The sequence below is a fragment of the Pteronotus mesoamericanus genome, unplaced genomic scaffold (assembly GCF_021234165.1).
Source record: "Pteronotus mesoamericanus isolate MK-2021 breed Mesoamerican mustached bat unplaced genomic scaffold, CSHL_Meso_final scaffold_21, whole genome shotgun sequence".
In the NCBI taxonomy this organism is placed as follows: domain Eukaryota; kingdom Metazoa; phylum Chordata; class Mammalia; order Chiroptera; family Mormoopidae; genus Pteronotus; species Pteronotus mesoamericanus.
Window position 1 is genome coordinate 26,716,226 of NW_026555310.1, and position 18,859 is coordinate 26,735,084.

General features: G+C 42.0%; 1 protein-coding gene across 1 annotated transcript; it reads left to right on the plus strand.

Annotated features, from left to right (window-relative positions):
• Positions 1-549: 549 nt before the first annotated feature.
• On the plus strand, positions 550-18,127 carry ARHGDIB (Rho GDP dissociation inhibitor beta). Its single transcript, XM_054591399.1, has 6 exons — positions 550-623; positions 9,139-9,322; positions 10,014-10,097; positions 12,092-12,168; positions 15,289-15,352; positions 17,434-18,127. Exons 2-6 carry the CDS (start codon positions 9,145-9,147, stop codon positions 17,631-17,633), a joined length of 603 nt encoding a protein of 200 aa, XP_054447374.1. The 5' UTR covers positions 550-623; positions 9,139-9,144; the 3' UTR covers positions 17,634-18,127.
• Positions 18,128-18,859: the final 732 nt, after the last annotated feature.

Below are 18,859 nucleotides of genomic sequence, written 5' to 3' on the forward strand. Positions count from 1 at the left end.
ATTTGGTTGTTTGTACTGAGGTACAAAGCTACATCTTGAAATCATGACCAACAAAACTCTAAAAATCTGTTTGAAGACACATTTTAAAATTTAGGGCCAAATATATCCAGTTAACATTTATAATTTCTTAGCACCCTACATTCGCTGCCAGCAAAGTTTCATCATATCTGGCTGATAAGGAAGCTGGCAGAGACCCCATAGGAACAGAAGTTAGTGATATAAAGTAAAGCCTGTGGGAACTTATTGCTCCTGGTTTTAGACTAGGTGCCTCAGTAAGCCTGTGCACTGAAATGCCTTGATTTTTAGACATATCGCACAATTATTCATAGTGCTCGTGGCTGCAGGCTCCACTCCCTTGCATGAACATTCATGCATATCCACGTTCACACGGGCAGTCATGCTCTCACATGTGCCATTAATTGACAAGAATGCTGCTCAGAGCTAGCTGATTGAGAGATATGTAGTACAGAAGAACAGGATTTGAGATAGCCAGGGTTTCCTCTTCAAGTGGGTTTAAAACATTTTTTTTTTGTCACTAACTTCCTTCCTGTTCTAACTGCCAGCACTCAGAAGTCAGAGTTGAGAGACAGAGGCACCCCGGACAGAGACGTGAACCACTGACTGTAAGTTGAAATCCGTGGGGTGGGGAAGGCTGCAGGTGGGCACAGAAAAATACATAGGAAATCTGCAGGCTAGGCTACCTTTACCATTTATTATTTTTTTAGAGGGCCAGTTCCTCTTTAAAACAAACTTTATGATAAGAAAGTACTAAAGAGACAGCTCTGCCTCGAAGGGGAAGTCATAGCAGGGAATGGTAGCTGTGACTCAGGGGAGACGGCTCAGCTCAGTGAGTGAGGAGAGGGCGCCTGCAGCCCAGGAGATAAAGCGCCGGGTGTCCTGAGGAAGGGCTGCCAGCACAACCACTGGGGAGTGTCGGGGTGCGGGGCTTCCTTCCAGGCAGGAGCAGGCATCGTGCCAAACGCAGAAGCAAAAACGGTATAGATCCCAAGCGATACAGAACTCGGAGGACGGTGGGGCAGTGCCGGGGTGGAGATGTGCGGTTTCCTGTTTTTAAGTAGACCTGCAGACCGACTGAAAAAGGAAAAGAAAAGGGTTCAAAGCTGTCAAACATTAAACAGTCTTCCGCTGGAGAGTTTTCAGGTGATACAAGAGAAGTGCATAAGGAAAGCCTCCCTTTGGATACAATGGGATTTAACTATCGGGGGCGAGTATGGTAGACAGAATGCACGGTTATTTACTCATCAGTCATAGGCGGGTAGAATTTCCACAACTAACAAAAACCCCATATTAAATTCCTGCAGTGAAATGGGCAGAAAGATAATTGCTGTTGTTGTGAAAGAGTAGGTCTTTACATGTGAAAGAACCAGAAGCAAACACGGAAGACACTGAATAGTTTATTAAGAGATAGAGTCTAGAAAAATCCGGGTGGACCCAGCTCAGACACCTGGTTCATGGGTCTTCCAAATATCAAGGTCTGAGTTTGGTCTTCAGTAGAAGTGCTTTAGGCATGACCTGAAATTCTTTCTTTTTAGAGGATATCGCAGTCAGCATATTTTATTAATTTAACATAGCCTGTAATTAAACTCTAAGTGTAGGGTAACTTGTGGGATGGGTCTGATAAAACCCTGAGCCGGTCTCTGTTCAAGGTAAGGGAAGGCAGACTTGCTCTCCCATGGAGTTCCTATAGTCACCTTTTCACCCAGAGACCAAGAGCCACATAAATCAGGGTTAGCATGTTGGATGCTCAAGGCAGGGATGACCAAACGAGGGAAATCAAGAAATCTGTATTGGCCCAAGTGAGTCCAGGCACAGGCAGCTATCCTTCAAGTTTGACGTTGCTCTGTTTTTGTTAAATTTACAAGAGATTTTCCCTCCCAATTCAGATGTGACACAAGCAAAGTAGCAAGAACATCTTACCCTTTTGAGGGACGTGTGAAATTCTAAGTCTCCGTCTGAGCTACTCAGACCCAGCACACATGGAATTACTGTGTCACTGCCAACTAAAAATTGGCTGGCATCATCCGGGCACTGCAGTGTGGTTGTCCCTTGTTTGGGAGGGAATGAGATTGTCCCTTGGGAGGCATGCTCCCAGCAACATCAAGGTTCTGTTTTCAGTGGAAACTCAGGCTGGCAAAGTCAATATGACAGAAAAAAATGGGGACCAGGGCCAATGTATGGGAATACAATAAATTACAAACTTCAGCTAGCAGGGAGAGAAAAGCCCTGAGCAGAAAAAAATAGGCACCTTGAGGAAGAGAGCTCACATAGGTGAACTGCCTTCTACGTGTTGGGCCTGGTGTGAGAAACTTTTAAATTTGAATCCTGAGAAGACACAGGAAGGACCGTAAGCCTCAGAAACGTTCAGTAATTCCACTAAAGTCACACAGTGAGGGGGCTTGGGTGTGGGAACAGCTACCGTGGAGCATCCTGTTTCTGGTTCAGTCCACACTGGCAAACCGAGAGACGGGTCTTACGTTGCTCCTAAAACTTCAGCATTTATTCTTTCAATAAGCACTCAGTTGCTCTGGGCTGTGTTATACTCTGGTATCCACAGTCAAAGCCGGTAAAAATTTACTTGCGTTTTCTTAAAGAGACTGGTACTCTAAGCACAAGTGGTCATTAAAAAAAAGTCTTTATTCTGTCTAATTTTTTATGCTTCACTTAAAACTGTAAATGTAATGAGTTACTGCAGTGTCGTCTTTTTGCCTCCTAATGACTTCCTTAATGCAGTTTTCTTTAAGAATCACTTAAAATAAATATTTGTGAAAATGCCTAGCACAGTGACTTCACAGGCTAGATACTCAGAAAAGTTTCAGGGGAGTTGCGCTCCCCCTCCATTTGCATACGAATCTGGGTCAGAAGAGTATATTACTACAAATGCACAGGCAAGAAAGAATGTATAGTTTCTCCCACCCAAGGAAAAGTTAAAGAATTCTGCTTCTAATAATTTGCACCCTCCTCAGGATTATTGTAATGTTTATTGTACCTAACCAGGCACTGCCCCCTCAGGTGCTGGGTTGGTTCCTTTCATCCAGCCATGCCATTTTGAAGGTTCTCCATGGGGCTGAGGTGGTAGAGGGCAGCCCTGAGGACCCCAGGAAGCACCAGTTCTTCCCTGCCACTAGGGAATACCGAAACCCCAGGGAAGGCTCCAAAATCCAAACAGCTCTGGTATCCCAAGAGACCAACTCGGATGCCCCAAATAAGCCAAATCACCAAGCAGCCAGCAAAGCGCACCCAAATCCTGGACTGGCTCTGAGATGTCGGCAGTCCTCCAGAGGCCCCGGACTCTCCCTGACCTACTCTAGAGCTGCAGCCCCAGACGTGGACAAAGTAGGACTGAATCTGTGGAGTGGAGTTGACAGGGTGCCTGGAGAATGCTGCGGTTCATGCTTCCATAAGTACTTCTCTGACAGAAGTCCCCTCCTCCTGGCACTTCCACATTTCTCCCTCTCCCTCCCTCATCTCTGCCTCGTCTATCTAATAATCATGGCCTGTGCTTCTAGATGCATGACAGAGCAACTTGAGGACATGAGTCAAGTCTTCATGGGTTTTGCTCCAGACTCCGAGGGAATTCTCTCCCTTAGCTGTAACTTTCTCATCGTTCACAGAGTGACCTCTGGCTTCAATTAGGATAGGGAGCAATAAATAGAATCTAAAATTAAATTGTTCATGTGGAAGTTTGTTAAAGAAATAGAATAATGACAGTACCATTCTAAGGTTGATTCAGTTAATAAACAATCTTCGCAATTCCCAGAACATATTGTGAAGAGACAAAGTACTTCTCAAAGAAACAAAATCTATTTTTAAGGAGGGAGGAGTGGATATTGTCAGCACTGCAGATTGAAGGGAAAGCATCTGGAACCTGGACGAGCAGTCACCTTGCTTCACTGAAGCTGTATGACAAAACAGACAGCACTGCAGGGAAGGAGGGTAGAGGAAGGGGTAGTTATTGAACGTCTACTGTTGGTCAGTGTAGTCCTAGGACTTTTCATACATTTTCTCCAGCTCTTCAACCCCATAAAGAAAGATCATCATTCCCACTTTACTGGTGGTAAAACCTGGGCTCAGTGAGGTTAATAACACACCTTAAGTCCTGCAATAAGTCGAGTACAAACCACATTTTGAGTCTCTGACCAATCAGAATCAAAGTCCATGCTCCAGGAAACATGAAATTCACCTTTCTCTGAATTAACCAGGTAATTTGTTTCTTCAAACTCAATAGTTTCACCTTTTCTTGCCCTCAGCTTATTTGGAACTGCATTAATGAACCAGACAGTGTGCTGTATCCTGAGATTAGTATAAATTCATAGGTGTATATCACTGTCATTATCTTGGAAATTCCACTGAATTTGCAAGTGAAAACATTAATTTGTGCTGTGTCATACTTGTGCCCTGAGATGTAACCATCTTAATTTACTTTGGCATTCTAATAGCACCGGAGAAGACTAAGTCCCTACCTCAACACACCTAATCCTTGTCAGTGTTTCACTGAATAGCAGGCATGGGGCTGTGAAGGTTCCGCTGTGAAAATTCATCAATGAATAGGCACCTGGAATGCAGGAAATAGAGCTAACTGGAGCCGTAAGCACGTGAAGGAAGCCCTATGTGCTTTGGGGCCCGACACAATCCACGCTGACCTCGTTATGCTAACTCTCCATTTTGTTTTTCCTGTGTGAAGAACCAAAGTAAAAAACAACATGCAATGAAACAAACAAAACGACCTGTTCTTTGAGAAACAGTGGGTGAGCTGGAAAGTGAGAAAAGCCCAACCAGGATGTTCTGTGCTGATGGCCTAGGTACTCCCCAGCCCCACCTCCACTTCCTCTTTACAGAAGGGAGCGTTAGAATCACTGGATTAAGAAGAGACCTCAGAGGTCTTCTAATGCCCCAGTTTCATTTTGCAGAGGATGAGCCTGGAGCTCAGAGAGGTTCAGAGCCTTGTGCAAGGTGACACAGGGGCAGAGTTGCACCAAAACCCTCTTTATGTGACACTTCCCTGCTTTGCTAAGGCCATCCCTGCAGAGAATTGCAATGAATCATTTACCTCTGCCTGTGCTCCCCTGGATGCATTCCCAAAGGGACTAATATGCTTTATAATTTCATTATTACTGCGTAATAAAGAAAACTGAAGCAATAGAGCATAGCAGCAAAAGTCAGACAGCCTGCACTCTGCCCCTTACCCAATTTGTCACTGCAGCTGTGGAAGAGTGTCCTGATCTGGAGCGAGGGCTGAGTGAGACAACCCTCAAAAAGCAGTTAGCACTGCGTGTAATTATTATAATTACCATCAATAACAAAACAAGTCACTCTTTAGCGGATGAGATTACAAAACAGTCTCTAGAATTTCCATAAAATTTCAATTTTCACTTTAGCAAGTGCCCAAAAGAAAACTGACATTTGTGGTTAAATATACACAAATATATAGGTTGGGAAATCATTGTCAAACTACATGAACCATTTATGGCTAGGACTTCTGGAGAATCTGAGGTTCCCCAGAGATAAACTGTGAAATTTGAAATGCAGCGCCTTTGGGGGATTCAAATAAATTTGAAAGACTACGACAGAGATACAGTCTCTTATATGCACTGCAAAAAAAAATAAGGGAACTGAATGCTAACTTAACTGATGCTGACTTCAAGTCCAGAACAACACGCAGATAGAAAAAGGAAGGCACCTAGAAAGGTCTGCTCTCGCCCCTCGCCTCCCAGGGTGAGGAAAGGAAGCTGTATAGCGGTTGTAGCATTCGCTCAGGGGCCATAGCTAGTTGGTAGCAAAGCCAGAACCAAAACCCACGCATGGCAAGGCCCAGTTCAGCGAAGAAATAACAATCCAAAGTCAGGTAGAGCGACCACAGAACTCTTCTCCTGAAGACCTGCTCCCTGGGCACCTTGGCTCTTCTGCCTGGCTTTAAGGTCACGTTCCCCCAGAGGCAAATGTCACCTGATGGTCCTTCCTGCTTCTGTATACCCAGCGTTTTGGGTGCGTAAACTTGATCCTTAGCTTGAGGTTAAGTTGTGTCACTGACCTGGCCAGGCCTCAGAGAGAAGGAAACTTTCTCAACTCTTGTTTCGTGTTTCCAAAAGTTACAGTTTCCAGGTCATGTTCTTAATCTTGGACTCCAGTAAAGTGTATGAAGTGTTTCAGGGGTCCATGAACCCCTGAACTGTATGCGTAGTCTTTTTCCTTTTATAAGAAAACCATGACTTTCCTTTTATAAGAAAACCATGACTTTTATTATCTGTTTAAAGAGACCCATAATCTCCAAAAATCAATCAAACCAGCAGGGCCTTTTTAGTATGACCAGATTACTCATCCTCCAATGTCTTCTCTACTTTGGAGAGTAACTGAAGCATCAGTATGTTCTGAAGGACAGTGTCTGTTAAACAATAGGTGCTCACCAAGTTTTTGTGACTTTAATTTTGCTTTAAAGGGGCTTTCCCTGAGAACAGCTTTCTCAGTCCATTACATGTCATAGTATGAAATGTTCACCTTTTTCTAATCAGCTTACCAGAATGAGCTGGTTTTGGATTGTCTAGCCTCATATCTCCTTTTTCTTAGGCTACATAATTAGACTAAATTATTGTAATGTGGTCCTGCATGTCCTTCTTTTGACTACAACAAGTTTATATAGTAATCCCATATTAACTATCTTCTGCTCTTCAATGTCTTTAAATAAATTGGTATCTCCTTTTTATAAAGCAATTATTGTATCTGTTTGCAATAAATCAAGGGACCATAGAACTGATATGTCTCATGTTTACTAATGAGAAGATCAAGATCTAGATAACAGATACATTGACTTGCCAATTATCATCACACTGTTAGAGGTTAGTGAATCTTGTCTTAGACCAGATTTACCTCTCTCTCTCTCTCTCTCATTCTCTCTTATTCTCATTTCAAAACTGATATTTGAGGGTGCAGAATTACAGTTCCCTGAAGGTTACTGAAATCACCTTGAGCTAGTTCGTGGCTGAGTGTGAAGTCTAATAGTCAAGACTTTAAGCAGATGACTGGTTAGAACCAACCAATGTATTTTTAGAAAGGTCTATCCATGGGGGCTGAGATGCCTTCACGAGAAGATAGCCTTCCTGAGGCTCCATCCTCAGGTTTGTTATGTGACTTCTACCCTGGGTGTCTGGTCAGGCTCCTGGGTACCAGCAGAGGAGAACCTGTCTCATCTGATTGGTCTCTTCTGCGTTGCTCTTCCTCTGCCTCCTAATGATTGTCCTTAAACTACCCACAACCTATAACCTCCACCCACTGCCTCCATTGTTTTTCCAAAGAGTCCATTCACTTTCCCTGAGTGTTTTTTGGAATATGAGCTGAGTTAGTCACTGTGTTTATTGTGCTGTTTAGAAGCTCAGCTTTGAGTGGTGCTGGTTCTTCAGCTGAGGCAAGAGTTGCCATGGGAACAGCCTACATGTTTCCTTCCTGCACAGGAAGGGGACCTAGGCATGCAAGGCTGTTTTCAGACTTGAACCAGGCTCATCATGTTTAGCTTGTTATTTTGCTGGAAGAGAATCAGTGAGCCAAGAGATACTCTTTTCTTGTTCTTTTCTTTTTTTTTTTCTGTTAAATTTACTTTTACTTGACTTTGAAATTATTTTTCTTCCTATTGCCCATGAGAGTGGTATTGAAACTCCAAACCACAGCTGATTTTGGCCAGAGATAACTTCACTCTAAGGGCATTTACGGAAGTTCAGCGTCACCCAGGATGAGATATGATAGATTTTTGTCCTATAATTGTGCCCCTTTGGAGCAATGAAGCCTTCACCCACAGGCAAGAAAGGAGTTACCCTCAGGGTAGAACTGATAGAAATCAAGAAATAATCTCCTTGCCCAAATGTCTCCCTTGTTTCCCCAAATAGCTCCAGCCACAGGACCTGTCATGGGGCCTGAAATTCTTCCAGTGGAGATTTTTTTTCCTCTTTATTAAGACACTGCCTCTCATCTAACTACATGAACTTGGGCAATTCTCTTACCCTTTCATTTTCAATTTTCTCAATGATTAAAGGAGGGGTTGGAATGTCATCTCTAAGTTTCCTTTCAGATCTGAAAAGCTCTGACTATACATGCCTTCAGAGTAATACATTTTAAATCTATTATTCAGTCATTAACACTTAAGTGTGAATAATTTTATTACATCTCTCCTCATTTTTTCTTTTAATGCAAAATAAGTAAAGGTAGATGATGGTGGAAAAAGACAGACTCCAGGGCATGCTCAGGGGAAGTGTTAGAGCACAAGGTCATTGGGAATCTGGGGAGGGGCAGGAGGTACTAAAAGGGAAGTGGGTCCCAAAATGGGAGATCACTGCAAGGGTACTAAAGTCACAATTACAATTTTGTTTAGAAAAATTTAAAGTCCTTTGCTATTGTGTATCATTTCAGAAGAACAGAGGTAAACAGGAGAACCTAGTAAATCAATCAATGAATGTTTCTAAAATGCCTGAAGTATTATGGTATTATGGGAGATTTAAGAGAAAACCAGTATTTAGTACTTGCCCTCAAGGAATTGTTAGCTGGGTTGAGCGGCAACCACTCAGACACCTCAAGCAGGTACCATGGGGGTCCTACAACGTTCCATGAGTTACCTTTGAGGTATTGCAGGAATTCAGGGGAAGAGTCAATTAATGAGAAGAAGCCAGTTTTCTCTGGCAAGCACTCCACCTATCTCCCAAAACCATCATATTTTGGATTGTACATGCTCAGAGCTATGACACTAGCAAGGATGGCTGGATCTGGAGGACCGTGATAACTTCTATAACTATTTAAACTGGGGCTATTTGCTCATTATTCAGTCCTGTTCATGCTAAGTTGTTTCACTTGTAGCATACTATTCACAAATGAACTTTTTTTTTTTGTCGATTTTATCCAGTAAGTAGGTGGTACTCATCACAGTACCAAAAAACCAGGCATGGTGGAGAAAAGACTGGAATGCATTACATTCTTATTTCATGACTATAATGAGGTGAAATTAGGGGAAAATCTCCTGGAAAATCACTGACCACTGTGGAAGTCCATTAGGAAAAAGATAAAGCCAAACGCCTGCCAACGTTGTTCATACCCACTGATGTCGGCTAATGGACTAGCATGCTCTCTCTCTCTCTGAAATAGATCAAAATGACTGAAAAAGCCCCAGAGCCACACCTGGAGGAGGATGAGGATGATCTCGACGGGAAGCTCAATTATAAGCCTCCACCTCAGAAGTCCCTACAAGAGCTGCAGGAGATGGACAAAGATGATGAGAGTCTAACTAAGTACAAGAAAACACTCCTGGGAGATGGTCCTGTGATAGCAGGTGTGTGTGAATGAGGATGGGGGTCAAGGAGAGGGTCCCAGATAAAGCAAGCATTTCAGCTACTCGGCAGCCGGGCCCAGGGAAAGAGTGCCGAGTGCTTCCAGGGTTAAGTGAATGAATCACAGTGTATATATGTTGAGTAAATTTATGGACAACATCATTAAATCTACTTTGGAGAGAAGGTGCAAGTCAGCTTTGAAAAAAGGAAAAATAAGACAGGGAGGATGCAGGAAGAATTTCAGATTATCGTTTAGAATTGTATTTTCTCTATTCTCTCACATTTATCTGTCTTCTCTTTCTCCTCCACACTCTTTATCTAACCATTCATCACTTCCATATACGCTATGACAGACTAAGACATGGCCCAAAGAAATGGATGGGTCATGTCCAACCAGGAGAGTATCTTACCCATAGTCACTTGGAAAACCTTTGCTGTGTGCAACTAAGATGGACCGACACGTGCCTGAAGCAGATAATCACATCGCTGTAACTTATAAAGCAATTGTGATGAAGGATGGTGAACCTGCCATTTCCATTTCCACTCCAAAGAGAGCTATCATCTTTTTATGTTTTCTCTCTCCTATTCGAAATGCGCGCGCACGCGCGCGTGCACACACACACACACACACACACACACACAGAGTACATACACGTCTCTTCCCTAGGCTTACATTTCATTTTGAATCCGCAGACCCAACAGCCCCCAATGTCATCGTCACCCGCCTTACCTTGGTCTGCGAGAGTGCCCCAGGACCAATCACCATGGACCTCACTGGTAAGTGGACACATCTGTTCTGTTCAAAGGGAACTAATGATATCACTGGAGAAACTTGCTCTTTGTCCCCTCTCCCAGCAAAAGGAAACCTGGTGAGGTGAATCCTTAAGATGTGTGTGCTGGGATCAGTACACACACCTGTTTTCGGGGTCCACAGTATTGACCATGCTTAATGACTGCCCAACCTCTGTCTCTAATTGAAGAGGATGCAAGCATTGGCACTGGATATATATACTTGTATCAGATTTACTTCAGATTTTATCTGCATATGATAACAGAATTACTATTCATTTAAAAAGATAGAAATTCTTAGGAGCATGATGTATGCTTCTGGAATTATAATATTTACACAATCTAAATGACAGAGGAAGTATTGATCTTATATCAGCTATAGAACTTACTTGAAGGCAAGAAGCAATCTAAGACCTCCTGAACAATGTTAGGAATTCCACTTTGAAATGCATACTCACTTAAAGTTCTGATTTTTTAAATAAGCAACTCCTCAACCTCTCAAAAAAAATGTACAAATCAAGATGCAATTTTCTTTTACTTTATTGTGACAAGGGTCAAGTCCTTTCCTGAGACTTAGGTCTTAAGACAAAAAGAAGGTGCTGGGAAGGCAAGTATTATGATAATGGGCATCCAATGGAAATGAGGACCCCAGAGCTAGGAGGATGCCGCATTAAAGGCAGATCTTTCATGAAAAAAAAAAATTACCAGGCTTAAAAAGTGAACCCTTGAGACAGAGCAAAGCATGAGTCTACAGCAGCAGGCTTAGTGAGCAGCAAGGTAGTTCCCCTCTCACAAAATGTATCCATTCTTTACCTTATATGGGCTTTTCTGTCAGAGGGAGGAAATCAGAGGCTGAGAAGATACTTCCTCTTCAACTGAAATCATTAGAGCAGACACAGAAATTCAACTACCCCCATGGCCTACCATCTCTCCAGTAGAGATGCGCGCGCTCTCTCTCTCTCTCTCTCTCACCAGGACTCAGAACTCTTCCTGTGCAAAATTGTGTAATATTACTAGGTACAACTGTCCTTATGTAACATAAGGTCTGAATTAGAGCTAAGGAAACTTGTTCTTTTTCGAAGGGCTTGATGTTATTGCAGGAAAAGCTTAGTCTCTGTCCCTTTTCCCAGCACCAGTAAACCCAAATTTGGTTTTCTCTCACAAAGAATCTACCGAGGTGAATCCTAGATGTATATAGTATACTGGTCTCAGCCCTGAAAATGAAGCATATGCACAGAGCTAACACTCACTCTTGATTGTCAGATTATACAGGGTCACAGAGAGGGAAGAACAACGAATGATTGTTTCTTTACTCAGGGAACAGGAATGAAGGGCAGATCCCAGTGTTACATGGAGCCCAAAGCTTTTATAACTTAAATGACTTTCCCTAAGAAAAATATGAAATTGCAAATGCAACATTAAGTACAAAAGTGAAAACTTATTTAGAATGATAAAAAGGAATCAAAACAAGTACATTTGTAAAAGCTAGAAAATGCCACAAACATGACCAAATCTACAAAAAACAAACAGCTGGTACTCTTATGTAATATTTGTCCTATGTTTCTTTATTTAAGGCATGGGGGCATATTCTTTAATTCTTTAATCATCTTTTTTGCTCAACCACATATATGTGATGTCAATTCGAATAGAGTGAATAGAAAGATAATTCAGACTTTCCTCTAGGATGGTTGATTAAAACTTGTTTTTATTACTGACAATTAGAAAAGACTTATTTTTGTACATAACTCATAACTGGTAATGGATTGTATATTCTTAGGGTTGTTGTCAAACTAGATTACATTTATTTTATATCTAGCTGTACAATTTCAGGCATTTCAAACCACCAATTTTAAATGTTCTTAGTGTCGAGGGCCACGTCACTCTGGTGGGCCTAGCAAAAGGCTCTGGCACTTTAACTTCGTTCATCAATCTTTGTATCTCCTTCTGAGAAGAATAAACTCTTTCTAAATTCACTTCTATAGGGGATCTTGAAGCCCTCAAAAAAGAAACTTTTGTGCTAAAGGAAGGTGTTGAATACAGAGTCAAAATTCACTTCAAAGTAAGTATTTTGTCCTACATGTTTTATCAAACTCAAATCCTTCCTGTAATCAAAGAAAGACAAAGAATCAATACTATATTGGCATACTTTTTTTTCTTTTTTTCCCTGGAGATGAACTACCTTCTCCCCAATTCTGGGCTCTGGGCTCTCTTGAGACATACCCTTGCCTCCTGCCTTTTTCCTACTAAGGCTTCCTCCACTGATGCGTAAACCAATGGGACCTCACTCTCTGTGAACTCCTAATACTCCCATTTACAAGGCACCCATTCCTTTGTTTTGTGCCATTTATGTCATTTCTCCCTTACACCTTGAGATAAGAAGAGATTATACATCCCTTCTTTCCAATAACTCACACAAAACTTTGTAAATGGTAGATATTTAGTGAATATTTATTGAGAAAGAGATGAAGGAATGAATTAATAGGAAAAGAAAATAGAACAGATAGAGCCTCGGCTCTAACTGCTCAATAAAAAGAAAGCCAGCAAGTATGGTCCTTGAAAAATAGCTGGAAATTACAATTTAATTGTGGAGCAGGTGAATAAGTAAGTGCAAAACTAAATAGGAAATAAACTGATGTATAATGAACAGGCACATATCCCAGTGAGAAGCCAAAATCAAGGAGAAAAATGACCTTGAATTTGAAAACAAATAGGTGAGAAATTCATTGTTTGCTCTTAATTGCTTGTGTTTGCCTTGTTTGCCCTCATTCCCACTCAGCCATATCCTCCGGGGCCTGGCTCCTCCAAGGAAAGCCCCCCCTCCCGCTCTATTTACACACCAGGCCCTTCTTTCCCCTGGGTGCAGAATGGGACTCAGGGTTCACGAACAATCACTCTCCACCACAGACAAATATGCCTCAAAAATAACTTCATTCTGAAAATATTTGTTGATGCCTGCTCTATAATAGGCACTGAGCTATGGTTCACTTCCTTGTTTCCTGTAGAACTATTTATTACGAAAGCACATGAGAGTTTGGTAAAGCATTTCATCTAAATATGCCTAGTATAGGGCACACAGCAGTCGGTTTGTAATCATTAATGTTACTGCCCTAATGCTTTGTCAATTTAGTAAGCCAGATTTTATCAAATCCAATGAAACCTGCCTGGTAAATTCTGATGTGCATGAGATGAGAAAGAAAGGTCTGGAGACTGGGCTCTGGCTATAGGTGGGGAGGCCAAGTGGGGACACAGTGGTGCGGGCCCTCCGTGGTCAGGGTGACACATGAAAGTGATGGAAGAGGCGGGCACAGAAAGGGGTTTTCAAGTCCCATCCGCCTCAGAGGTTTGGCCTTGGCTTTCCCAGGAGAAAGGTCAGTCACTCTCTGAGGGTAGCCCTCATGAAGCTGCACCACTCGGCTGCCTGTCCTAGCATGAAGCTACAGTTAGATGAGACACCTGGGCAAAACTGAAAACAATTGAAAAGCATTTTAGCTCTGTACTTGAAGAACGTCCAAGAAAGTTTAGAGGTCTAACATCAGCAACATACCCTAAAGCCCTCTTTATTTCGCCCAGCTGCTCTGTGTTCTCTTTTTCCTCCGAAACTTCCCAACGCGCTCCTTAACCATCAGGCCTGAGATGGCTCTTTCAGCTTCTGCTTTGCTATCTTCTGTCTCCCAAGGAAGCGGAGTGTCTCTGACTTCCATCGGTCTCACTTTCGTTCATATCACCAAGGTTTCTTCCTCCTGGTATGGGAGAGACAAAGGGGAAGGGTGTCAGGCAGAGGAAGAGACTACTAGGAACATTCATACTTTTCTTTTATCCACCTCAAACATATTTAAATTAAATAGACATTCTTTGAAGCAGTAGAAAAACAAGAAACTCTTTGTTTCGAAATCCTTATCCCTACACCACCATCATTCCTGTTGCTAGGTCTTATTCCCAACAGACTGCATCTCCTACTAGACCCAAAGGATCACCCTAGAGACTTCTAAGATCTAAGATCTAATACCCAATGGATCTTGTAGAAAGATCCATTTATTTTTCCTATGTTTATGAAGCACGTGTGGGAGACAGAGTAATTAGAAAGCTTGGATTTTGTTTTATCACAATTTCTCCAATGTGTTTTTATTTTGTCTGCTTTTGATGGGTTTATACTACAGAGTTTACTGAGTCACAGTCTAAAACCTATGCTGGCAGTATTGGTCGCTATGCTACCTCATTATCAACAATGCAGCACTGACAGATTGGTTTAATTACTCTGTCCAAAACAGAAAGGTAGCCATAATTATTGTTGAAGAGAAATTATTAGAAGATGCTTAAATTCTTCATATCAATTAACCAAGTCTTCCAGCTAATGATGCAATGTCCATTTTAATTTGCTTATATAAGCATGACCACTGTATAAAATTAACAGACAGCCCAGTTCAGTCCTCGGTAAAATGACTCATGGAAAAACAAAGTGCTTGGACTGTCCATATTTTCATTCTGCTTTAGTGAATTTTCTTTGAAAGGCTTGGGAAAGTGTAATGACCTCAGACAACGTCTAAAAATGACAGACATCTAAAATACTTGCCAAGCACAAGTGGCTTTTATTCATTATTTACATATCGGAGGATATTTTCCTGTGACTCACCTCCTCAACTCTAGACCTCCAATTATACCTACATTAGAGACACAACCATCCTCTAGACTTGATTTTCCATTACAGCTTCTCTCCCTGTTGTCTTTCATAGGCTAGGTAGATCATTTCTCAGGGTGGGATTTTCAGATATTTCTATAACATTTCCCATCGGTGGCTTTGTAATCTTTCCTAAGACAAAGACAGTCTTCTGGCCAGTAGTAACAGGGAAGGGGAGCTCAAGACCATTCTCTGGACCACTGAGGAAGGAGAAATGTAATGAAGAATATTGATACAATGTTTCGGTTAACCACTCTCCCCCCCAAAACCAAAAATCACAGTATTCAATGATTAAAACCAGTTTGACCACAGGGAGCCTTATGAACGCCTCCCCCCAATCTCTGTCAGCCCACCACACTAAATGATAATAGTAACACTTATTCTGAACTAAACCTTATCTTCTTATCCTCAGAGAAGACTTAGTGAGGTAGAATCAGAATGAATAATGAGGGAAAATAAAAGAGCCTCTTTAATCTGAATCGTTTGGGTCCTTCCCACCTGCAGGTGAACAGAGACATTGTGTCAGGCCTGAAATACGTTCAGCACACCTACCGGACTGGGGTGAAAGGTAAGGGACCTACACTCTACACTGTCCCCAAATCTGCTTTTCAGTTAGACATAAACTTCTAGTTATTGTCACGTTTTAAGCATAGAACCATCTAAGAATCTGACTTTAATAAGCTGTGGATGCTCACCCTAGGAAAAGGCACACATACACTTCTGACCTAGATGTTAACAGCAAAACCTGCATTCAGGAGACTTAGTTGAGACTGGGTCAGCTACTAACCTTCAGCATTCAGCTTCTGGCATTCAACTTTTTTACTTATAAAGAGGCAGGCTAACCAAGATAAAATTGAATAAAATAAAATACATAAAAGTACTCCCAAAAGGTTTTTTTGTTTGTTTGTTTTTTTTTTTAAAAAAGAGCAGTTCACAGACATAAACCTGAATGTCAGAGAAATCCAAGACAGGAAAGAGAGAAAGTCTATCCACTGGCACTTGTGTTTATTGGGAATAAGAGTCATCAATGGGGGTAGGGGGCGGGGCATGGTCAGCAGCAGAGCTGAATTTCCTAAACAAGGAAAAAGAAAAATAATTTTTTCTGGAATTGAGAAAAGCTGTCTAATTGAAAAATAATATAACACTGCTTAATTGGCAGTCACTCCTGAGGAGCTGTACCTAAACTGTACATGCCCTGGGAACCTGTCTTCAGTTCCCTCCCATCGTATGAACAGGGAGACGTGAAAAGTGAAAACCTGATGAGCACACCCTGACAGTTCTCCTTATCTTAGGGGCTCCCTTCCCACAGAGGCATGACACAGTAATGCCTCGGTTCCACCAACTCAAGAAACAAGGGAGAGGGGAGAAATTGTCTGATAAATTTGCAGAGCCTAGAGAACCGGTTACTCAGTTACTCACAGAAGGTTGTTGACCTCAAAGATTTTAATCGGTCTTTCCAACACACATACTTGGTGTCATGAAAAAAATAGTGCAGTTTCCTATTTTCCTTCAGGCATAGAGACTATGGTGCCTCACTTAGCTGAGGGGACTATGATGCATCTGTAGTTGTTCCGTCAGAATTATTTACGCTTCACAGCTAACAACATGTCACCGGCTATCTACCTACCTGCCTATATTTATACTTTCTAATCCCCTACTTGTTCTTAATATATATCCCAGTTATTTATTCATCTGTTAATAATTTTGGCTGGCTATTTTCACCATCTGTCCCAATTCCTTTTTAAAACCAAAATATTGATTTTCCCCTTTCATTCAATTATTCCACCCATGAATTCTGTTCACTTTGATCACCAGCTATTACCTTTTCTCCCCTAACTGGTAAGTTTATAGGGTGATAGTCTATAGACAAATCATCCTTAAAGTTCATTATGTAGAAAAGAAATGGAGGCCCCAAAATATCATATCACTTAGGTAGTTGCAGAGCTGAGAAAAGAACTCAGGTCTCAACTAGTTTGAATATTTTTTCTGCTTGAGATATAATTGACATATAACATTGTATTAGTTTTAGATATACAACATAATGATTTAATATGTATTGCAAAATGATTACCAAAATAAGTTTGGTTAACATCTATCACCACAGAGTTACACTTTTTTTTCTTGTGATGAGATCTTTTAAGATCTATTCTCTCAGTAACTTCCAGATACACGGCATTGGTACTATCAACTGTAGTCACTAAGCTGTACATTGCATCCCCAGGAGTTACTTACCTTACAACTGGAATTGCATACCGTTTGACCACCTGGTATTTTTTATGGTATATTCTGCTACATCTCCATAAAAACATTCTTCATCTCCATTGATTTAGGGCACTGAGTCCACAATTTTTCTGATACTCAGAATCAGCTGTGATACTTTTTAAAAACACAGATTTGGGGGACCCACCGCAGGTTACTGAACCATAGTCTTTGGGAGCGGGTCAAAAGAAACTGTAATATTAAAAGGCACTCAAGTTTTTAAAAAATAAGGGAAAAAAATGTGCCCCAGGTAAATCTGATGTTTACCCAGGCTTGGAAACCATCGCTCTTGGCTTTGATCACTGTAAGCTCTGCTCCAGCTCTCCCGTCCGCAGTGTTTGTTTGTTCTCTATCAGACACCTACCCTAATGAAAGTTTCTTTCTTCCCAGTGGATAAAGCCACATTTATGGTTGGCAGCTATGGGCCTCGGCCAGAGGAGTATGAGTTCCTGACTCCCATTGAGGAGGCTCCCAAAGGCTTGCTGGCCCGAGGCACCTATCACAACAAGTCCTTCTTCACGGACGATGACAAGCACGACCACCTCACCTGGGAGTGGAACCTGTCCATTAAGAAGGAGTGGACAGAATGAGCACATCTGCCCAACCCTGCCCCTGCCCTTGCCACCTGGAAGAACCCTCTCCGTCGTGTTTACCGTCCCGTCCCTCCTCCCTGATCACAGCTAGGCCTCTTCCCCAACACCCCTCACAGCCTCTTATTGATGCATCTTCTCTCACACTCTCTCCCCGAGTCATCCTTAGCACTGGACTCTTAAAACCCAGGCTTTCATCCTGCCCACTCCTCGGATCCCTCATCACGACCCGATTTTCGAGGTTCTGTTCCTCAATATGCAATCATTTAACATTGCTTCTCTTGTTCTCATGTGAGGAACTGGAGGCCAGGGAATGGGCAAACAGTCACTAACCATCCTTTTGCCTGGGTTCCAGTGCTCATTCCCACCCCTGGATTATTCTGTGGCTGCTGCTGGCTCAGTGACAGTCCCTCGCCACATTTCCTGCCACTTGGTTCTTCTTTTCTGGGAGACACTTATACAACACAAGAGAGTAAGAATAAAACAATTTTATGACCTGACTGAGACTCTCATTTTCCTGGTTTCTCGTTTAAACAAGTATGGTAACTGGACGGTTCACATCTGCGAGTTTCCTCAGAAGGGGGAGGCGGGGCATAGTAGAGGAGGCATTTACGTCACTGGGAACAGTGTGGTTCCCCTGCTCCTGCAATGTAATATGAATGGGAGAAAGCCTCGATTTGTTTTATTTTACAGTATTATCATGTGGCAGTTTCTCCCGATCCCAAGACCCATGTATCCCACCACTTATGGGAGTCTCTTGGAGTTCCACAGGCACCTGGGGGCCAAACCAGACATTGTTTCTCTCCTTTAGGATCTTTCAGTAGATTCCCATCACCTACCAAATAAAATTGAAGCACGTTTGCTTAGTTTATACGCTCCCCTGTGATCTGGCCCCAGCATGCCTTTCAGCACATATTTAACATTTCCTGCCCTTTATAATACTCACGTACTAATAATTCTCTCTCTCACATTACATTTGCATCTCTGGACTTTGGCTCATTACATGAAACTGCCTTTCCATCTTTGTTGCCTAGCAAAATTATTTACTCAGGACTCTGTTTGGCATCCCTGGGGCGGGGTGAGGAGGTGGGGAACTTCACTGAACTCCAACACGTCCTAAATGTCCTAAATGTCCTTAATCTGTACTCTCATAGCACCCGATGAGTTTCTCGTTTTTTCACTTTTCATTTTGAATTTAAATGATATGCTTACTTGTCCATATCGCA